The 8,855-nt window shown below is 47.4% G+C and overlaps 1 protein-coding gene across 1 annotated transcript in view; it reads right to left on the bottom strand.

Annotated features, from left to right (window-relative positions):
• Positions 1-276: 276 nt before the first annotated feature.
• The window catches only part of LOC117727729 (NHS-like protein 1), a 35,405-nt gene continuing 26,826 nt past the window's right edge, over positions 277-8,855 (bottom strand). Inside the window, 7 exon segments of the mRNA XM_034528157.1 lie at positions 277-350; positions 509-1,817; positions 1,819-2,316; positions 2,319-2,543; positions 2,545-3,827; positions 5,490-5,621; positions 7,909-8,113. Of these exon segments, the coding sequence (XP_034384048.1) occupies positions 277-350; positions 509-1,817; positions 1,819-2,316; positions 2,319-2,543; positions 2,545-3,827; positions 5,490-5,621; positions 7,909-8,113 (3,726 nt within the window).

The following is an 8,855-nucleotide window of genomic DNA, read 5'->3' as shown; positions in this document are numbered from 1 at the left end:
AGAGGGGCTGAGTAGGACATACTGAGGATGAAAGATTAACAGCAAAGAAGAGGAAAATGCAAAAAATAGATATTTGGAAATAAATATGGATGGTGGAGAGGAATCGAGAGAAAAAAGAAGAAAAAAACAATGCGGGATAAATGAAGGGCAATAGCTATCATACATATGAAAATGTAGAAGAGAATTCGGGAGGCTGCAGCAGTGTTGTCCCAGTGATAAGCCTCTCCTCTCTCCTGCACGATCTTCACAGTTTTGAAATCTTTAAAAGCTTGTGGTTTAAAGTTTGGATTGGTTGCTTTGGAAGGCAACATTAATTTCACAGCTGCCCAAGGAGCTGGCCGCACAGCGAGCTGGCAGTGGCATCACCACGAACCACATAGGATTAAGTAAGAAGTAAAGATAAGTAAGATTTCGACTGACACCATTTAAAATGTGTGTTCTTTCTACACAAATATTATACACAACATAACTTTGATTTGGTGATAACACAACATGATATTTAACTCACCAGTGTCGTCCTCCTTGGAGCTGATGGATCCGGTCGTGCTACTCGTTCCATCTCCCTCATCCTCTTCCTCTTCTTGAGCCTCTCCATTGGTATAGAGTCCATGGTCAAGACATGACTGGCTGTCAGAAGCAGAACTGTAGGACTCGTTCGGGGTTACCGTTGATGTTTCACTTCTTTCTGATAGAAGCTCAGAGCTCTCTGACGTTTCCTCTTCCTCCTGTTGCTCACTTTGACCGTCTTTCTTTTCTTTCTGTATTTGTCTTTGCGGTGCATCTACTTGGTCTTCTATTTGTGACAGGTTAGTTGTATCCTCATGCTGAGATGGAACCTGTTCATTGATTGGTTGGGGGCTAAATGGTAGGAGGAAAGAGATGTGGGGTTTCTTGGAGACCACTGGGGGCTTCTGTTTGACAGGAGAGCTTTGAGGGCTCTGTGACAGACTGGGCAATGATTCCCGTCCTTCAACTTGTTGCTTTCTGTTTAAGATAAAGTAACTCTGATCCTCCGCTTTTCCATTTACGACAGCACTATCTGGTGCGTCATCTGTGATATTGCAATCTAAAAACAACTCTTCTAAGAGCTTTGACACCGGTGATGGAGAGGAGCTGCGTGAATCTTCTTCTGGGGAGCAGTTTGACAGATGTATCACAGCAGGTTGCTCCAGGGAGTAAGACTTCTCCAGGGTCTGGGGCTTAAAAAGCTGAGCTTTGGTGTGGTCTGATTTGCCGTTAATCTCCTTCTCTGACCGTTTAATAGCACGGAGCTGCACACTCTGCAGCGCAAACGGGGTGATCAGGGGCTTAGGTGACTTTGTAGGGCTGTTGGAAAGAGCTGCTTTTGGAGCATCTTTCATTGCCTTCACAAAAGATGGGGAGGAGGAAGGTGGGACAAAAGCAGGCAGTGGAGGAGGTGGAGGGGGACCCATTGAGGGGACAGGTGGTGGAGGGGGATGGGGAGGGCTGAAGCTCCCATTGAAAGATGAACTGGGATGGATTAGCATTTCAGGGGATGGAGGAGGAGGGAATTCGGGGGAGGTGGAGCAAGCAAGGGGAGGGCTCAGAGTTTGACTCTGAGGGGTGGTTGGTGACGGGGGAGCTGGCGGTTGAGTGCCGGCACTGGAACATGGCGGTAGAGGGGGTGGGGAGGGTGGAGGTGGGCTGAGAGGGGTGTTGGGAGCTGAGGAGGAGGAGAGGGACAAGGTAGAGGTGGTGGAAGAGGAGGTTCCGGAGCTTTTAAGTGAGTCCGAGGTGTTGGAGGAAAGGGAGGTGGAGGAGGAGGACATGGATACAGAGGAGAGGAGAGATGACTTTTCTCTCGGGCACTCTGGGCTTTGGCCGGCTGCCTGAGGGAGACATGGACCTTACAAACGAGGGCACTGGGGTTCCAGCTGTGGGGGTGTTGGACTGGCTGGAGTAGCCGATAGATGGGGAGGTCAGCCGGTGCACCCTGTCCGGTGAGGAGGTGGCCATTTTGGGCTTCACTGCCACACCTCCCTCCTGGCCTGGAGCACCAGGGGCCCGGCTGTTGTTGAGAATCTCACCTCCATTCTGTAATTCTCCTGGGTGAACCTCGGCCGACATGTTCTCTGTGGCATGGGCCGGAGGGGTCTGCACCCTCTGATCGCCATGGTTACGAGGGTAGTCCATGTAGTAACCCCAGGAATCAGCGTATTCTGAACGCAAGCTGCTTGTGTCACTGTGAGCCGGCGTCACATGGCATAACGAGTATACGTTCGACACACCGCCACAGTTGGCGTTAGCTCCTAGTGATGCAGCAGAGCTGCCTGCACTAATGCTACTCTGACTGCGCGGGCCCGTAGAACCCAAGGGTCATCATAGTCACTACTCGGGCTTTGAGAGGGCGAAGATGGTGAAGCCCCTTTTCCTTTCCCTCCTTTCAGTCCCATCTGTAGGCTCTGCTGCAAGCTGGCAATAAGAGTCTCATTGAGCATGGCTCCGTTTGGCTCCTTAGCCCCGCTGATGGCGCTAACGCCTCCAAGAGGCTTTTTCACTGAAGGCTTGCGTCTAAGAGAGTCCTGTACGAGCTGGTGGCAGAGGAGGCTTCTTGGACTTGCGGAGGGAGATGCTGCGGGACAGCGAGCGATCACTGTACAAGCTCCCAGAGTCTTCCTGATTGGCCATCTCGCGGCACTCGTACATGCTGTGTCTGGTGGCCCGTCCAGGTGCTGCACTTTGCCCACTGCCATGGCTCCGAGAACGCAGGCCTGAGTCCATGTGCATGGAAGTGTAGTATCCATCATTGTCTTGGGAATAGAGGGAGCTGGAGTCAGTAGTGGTCCTGGAGGAGTGGTCCAGGCTGCTATACAACTGGTTTATAGGAATGGAGCAGCTGGAGGTCAGAGTACGGTGGGGAACCACCACGTTTTCTGGTGTGTCGTAGATCCACTGCTCCTCGGGTAGACAGGATGGAGGTGTGGGAGCCAAGGTGCTGAGGCTGTGTATACTGCTGTCCGAGTGCCCTGACTCGCTAGCAGGTTTTGCAACCTCCAGACCGCCATCCTTTGGTGTATGAGTGGGGGTAGAAGTGGCCAGAGATGGGCATGTGAAGCTGTGGGTGATGGCTGTTGGACGGGAGAACCTGGGGTCAGTGTTGGTGGAGGAGGCGAGACTGGGCAGTCGAGCTGTGGGGTAAGCTGAGGCTTGAGAGTAGGGGAGCTGACCATAGGTGTTGAGGGTAATGACCTCAGAGGAGCTAGACAGGGTGGCATTGGGGATGAGTGAGGTAGAATAGGCAGCATGCGGGGAGACTACACATGCTGGACCACCACCCCAATCACTGGCCAGTGTCCCCCTGAACTCCTGAGACTTGGGCCGGGGCAGGGTGCCTGACCTTGGAGCATTTCTCATGTGCACCACTGTATCATCAACTTGAAGCTTGCCAATCTGCCTCTGAGGTGTTGAGGTTTGCTCCTCTGACTTGATGGGGGTGCTGCTATAGATGGGGTCAGCACTGAGGGACACCCTGGCTCCCTGTCGGGGCAGACTGTGAAAACGGGAGGGATTTCTATTAAACTGAGGCAGCCTCAAGATCCCAGAGCTGTCACTACTCGAGATGGATATACTTCCCGTTGAGGAGGAAGCAGAAATGCCGGCCATTTGAGCAGCGATTCCCTGTCCTCTTTGAGCCCGGATTCGTCTCATGGATGGTGGTACAACCTTGGTTTCTTCTGTCTGGCAGCCGGAGTCTCTGGTGTCTGAACGTCGGAGCATTGAGTTGACGCTCCCAACTCGACCCAAGGTGGAGTACTGTCCCGGGATGAACATGGAATGCGGCCGGAGCTCTCCGCCGTGTCCTTTTGCTGCGAAGGAAGAAAGCAAATAAGATAAACATGTGATGGATCGCAGTACCTTGTTTTCTTTTCTTGCATCACTACCCTTCTCTTTCCTCTATAACTTATACAGCAGCATGCTTTCTGCTCTTCTGGACTGGACTGTTAGATAAACCGTGGTCACATGGACGTTAATTAATTTGATTAGCTCTACCCATCTCATGCGCTAATAACTTCTGGTCTTCTTCATTAAGGAGCAAAGGGTATGAGGGAGGACAGAGAGACTCCCTCCTATGCTTTCCCTCTTATTACGGCTTTGGCTAAGTCCAATAGAAAAGCAAACACTACCCTGGGGTCCAGGTAAGGCAGCCAACACACACACACACACAGTGTTGACATGGTCATGCACTGTCATACGGGACAGAACATACAGAATATGCAGAAAGATATAGAAACAAGGACACACAGAAATGCAGATATCACAAAGACACACACACACACACACACACACACACACCGAACATACCAGCGTATAAAACAATTTGAAGAACGAGTTGTAAAACGAGAGACGATCTCTAGTGTGTCTCCCATCTGTGGTGCCTCTCCTGTAGATGCTCGTATCCCAGAACATATACTCACTTCCTTTCTTCTCTCTCTCTCTCTCCCTTCTCGCTCCCTCTCGCTAAACCACACATCCACTCTCTTCCTCCTTTGCTAAAAGCTGGAGTGACAGCTTGGCTGCTGTTGCTGCTGCTGCGATAGATTAAGCTGCAGGTCTACTTCGCAGGCAGCTCTTGTGCAAGGAGAGGGAGGGATGGAGCACTGGGACAGTTACCCCGGCCCAGTAATCATGACATTCAGAGGCTGTCGTCAGCTGGTCACTAACCAGACTTTCAAGCTCCTTTCCTATCAGTCATGGTGATCTTATCACACAGAAAAATGATATTCTCCCACAGCTCAGAGACATGAAAATAAACATCAGCCATGCGGTGCCATCAGCACAGCCGTCTCAGCTTAAAAAGCTTAGTATTCGCTTAACACCCAGATCAGCTCAGCAGGGGACCTCTGAAACTTTATATTTGTTATGTATCTCTCATCTGTTTGGAGGGTTTGAGGATCATATGTTCTGAAAATTACATGGGTGGTTGGCCTTTTTAGGCGTTTATGATCAGGGGCTCATTGTCTCAAATTCAGTACATGTTTGTAAGTAAGACACACATGCCAGGAGGTTATTATTAAGGGCCCAGGATTAAGGCCCATACACAGACATGCCAAAGTTTAGATTATATGAGTGCAAACATTTCTAGAGGAGGAAAAGTGCTACATTAAAACCACTAAACTACTGAAAAAGGATTTCATAACTTCCTGTCTGTGGATACAGTTAAAGAGGGTGGAGGAGAGCAAATGAGGACACTTGGTATGAAGAACTGAAACAGGGAACGACAAAACATCTGCAGGGCCTGGATCCAACACTGTGGACTTGCATGCGTCATTCTCTCAATATGACTTACTAAGACCAATACTGACGGGGTGAGTTCATTCCCAACTCACTGTAGATGGTTATTGGATAAAAGCATAAATCTATAGAGCATATGGTTATTGGAAGAAATGAAAGGATCGATGCTTGTCCAGAGTGTTGGTACAGGTCTGTGGCCAGTAGAGGGCAACATATTGCCCCACAGTGATCCATACCTAGCTCATGGTTGAAGTTGTCAGGCAGCCCTGATATAGTCTTTCTGCGTTTGACCTTCTTGGGCCGGCGGGACACGGTGTCAGTATTAATGAGGGAGCGCCGGATGCCCGCCTGTCGGTCAAACACTGCCCCTGGTGGCCGGGAGGGCGAGAGCAAGGCAGGCAAACACACAGGCAAACAGCAGTCGGTTAGTTGGAAGGAACAAACTCAACAACGTGCAGAAGGTTTTTTTATTTTCAAGTTGAGCATGCAAGATCAACAGTGTAGAAATAGTAAAGGGTCAGTGCAACCTCTAGTGGTATGTAGGCATACAGATAGTTTTGTTTTAATTGTGAGGTTTTAAGATATCCGTCTTTTACATTTTCAGGGTCCACCCCAATACAATGTAGATGAACGGAAACTGGTTTGTGAGGCTCACAGCGTTGAAAAACCCATTGAATCGTTTTCATAGGGACTAAAACTAGTTCCACTAAAAACTATAGCCCTACTGTCACTTAAAAAAAAGAAGATAAATAAGGCTACGTAATTTTCTTTTAACATAACGTAACAATCTTGATGTGGATCACGTCTGATTCTTTTTTTTTTTTTATTGTGACATTTTACAGTTGACACCATTTCTAAATGTTCTCAAACCTTCTTTGGCATTTCTGTAGTCATTTCTTGCTATTGGCCAATATATACACTTCTACAGATATATCGGTATAAAGCAGGCACATCGGTTCTAAAAACGGTTGACAGTGAGGTATATTTCTATAATTACGCATTGCTGTTGATTCCCTTATGTAACTGTTATCACAATACTGTGAGCGTCACCAATACATTTAAATCATCCTCCATTTATTTGGGTGGAGGCAGATATTTCAGGGGAAAATATCTTAACTTGGAAAGAATACAACCAAAAGTATCTGTCTTGCACTATACCACGAGAGAAAAGTGACCCGAACCTTTTACATTATGATCCATCAGCCAAAGAGCCTAAACATCGACAGACTTTACCTGCCGTTACTCTCCAAGCATAATCATTCAAACAGAAGATAACTGAAGCGCTGTTCAAACATTCTTTTGGCTGATGTCTTGTGTTAATTTCCAACCCTTCTTTTAAGTCCCTGAGGTGTACACATACATGTAAGATGTGTGAGATAGGAGGTAGAATGCATGCTCTTATCGTTGTACACATGCAGAGGACAGATACGAGGTGAAGCATCCACACGGAGTCATTCATTCTTCTCAATGCCCTTCTCACTCTGTCCAGCGTCCCTGAAGGGAGAGTATTGTCTTGCTAGGAACTGCTTATCCTGCTGCTATTTGGCTAGCTGGTGACAGCCTGCAAGCGTTAGGGAAACAGAAACTGATACGAGGGCAGATGGTGTCGATCACGTTGCCCCTCTAAGTGACAGAGAAGTCCCCGATCTCTCTCTTGTGTCTGCAGTAATGTAGAGCGACAGGAGATGAAGTCAACATTAAGCACTCATTAGTGTCTGAAGGACGGCCGGATGCCATTTCATCTCTGAGCTGCTGGTCATCTGTTTTACGCCTCATTAAAAAATATATCTAGCTGATGTGAGTTTACGTCTTATGAGTGAAACACCACACGCGCTACAGTGTAATATATTAATCATGAGAACTCGCAGAATGAGACGTTATGTCTATTTGTATGTGCGTGGCCGATAGCACTGAAAAAAGTCACATGCTAACAGGGGGATTGCATCGACACGTCTGGCTGTGTTCATCTGTCAAGCGCTTGGTGATCTGACATAAAGTCAGCGAAAAGCCTTGACCCTTGGATAAGCTGTCAAACGATTTTCACACTCAAGCGCTCGCTCACACACGCATGAAGAAAGGTGAAGGTCAATCGGCAAGAAGCATGATGAGAGAGGAAACTATACACAGGAGGTACAGGAGGAGAGGCAGACAGCCATGACTGACACATGCAGCTTTGTCCTCAGTGGCTGACTGAATTCAGTAATTGATTAGTCTGTATCCACTCAGGGTTTATAAAAAAGAACAGTCTGACATTTCCTTTTTTGCTGCCTTCCTGAGAATTATATGAGAATACCATGTTAATATGGCAGTTTTGAGGGAGTTGAAAGACATTTTTGTATTAGTCGTCAAGATTTGAATTAGTCCACAACTAATGACATCATCCCCAGCTGTACTTTGGTTGAGGCTTGTTATCTCCTCCTGTTTCCAGGGTTTGTACTAAGCTAGGCTAAGCATGACATGGTGTGATGGAGCCATATCTGCATTAAACTCAAAGAAATGAAATCAAACTCAAAGTAGTTGGATCTTTTCAATATGTAACTAGAGGAGCAGGAGATTTATTTTCCACTACCAACACTGATGGGAGTGGTCGCTACTCGGTAGTGAGTGAGCGATGGACACAAGGGTGGATGATTGCGGTTGTCAAGGAGGTCATACCTGTGACGTTGATGGGAACTATGTCAGTGGGCACGGCCCGGGCCGCCAGCCTCATCTTCTCCTCTGGGGTGGGGAGGGGTGCGCCCTTGTTCCATTGGATCCGTCCGTCACCCTTATACAACTCCCCTCCTTCGCCCCCTCCCTGCGGGGTCTGGGGCCTCATGGAGAGCTGCGATTTGTTGTCCTCCGCTGATGAAGCCGTGGACTAGATGAGAAAGAGGAAGAGTTGGTTAACACAATGTAAAAAAATGAAGTGAAGTGGGGGGAGGAAGAGGAGGTGTGGGGGGAGGGGACAGCAGAAACAGGAAAAAAAGAAAGGTAGAAGAGATGAAAACATTAATAAAAGTGATAAGTATTTGAGACGAGATGAGGGGAGGAAGAGAGTGACAGAGGTGAGATTGATGAAACATGATGTCATGGAAGGCAATGGAAACAACGATGTTGTCATTTTGAATTAGATGGATAAAGAAAAATGTCAAGATAATAGTAGAAAAGAAGAGTGGGAATAGAATATTATAGAACAGAATATAACTTAATTGTCCCAAACTGTAAAAACCTGATTGACACACACAAACAAGACTTGAACATATTACACTGCTGTGACCTTTAGAGGCCCGTGGTGCTGTAAACACATTTCATGATCAATCAAACCCAAATGAGACACTCACGCAAATATCTATCAAATGTGTATTAAAAATAGCAGGATGAAAACAAGTGAGGGGAGGGGCAACAGTGGGGAGAAGGAGGGAGAATCACTCATGCATCAAACTAACAGTTCTCAATCCTGAAGTAGAATTTACTGCTGAGGAGCAACAGACAACAACATTTTACTGCAGCATCCAGGCTTGAAAATGAGCTGTTTGTCAACAGAAACCACTTATTTCCAGTTTCATGTCAATGTCCATTTTGAAACATTGTATTGAATCATCATAGTGGACAGAAATAAT

The sequence above is a fragment of the Cyclopterus lumpus genome, chromosome 24 (genome assembly GCF_009769545.1).
Source record: "Cyclopterus lumpus isolate fCycLum1 chromosome 24, fCycLum1.pri, whole genome shotgun sequence".
Classification (NCBI taxonomy): Eukaryota; Metazoa; Chordata; class Actinopteri; order Perciformes; family Cyclopteridae; genus Cyclopterus; species Cyclopterus lumpus.
The sequence above is the reverse complement of the archived record's forward strand: the minus strand, read 5'-3'. Positions and strand labels throughout refer to the sequence as shown.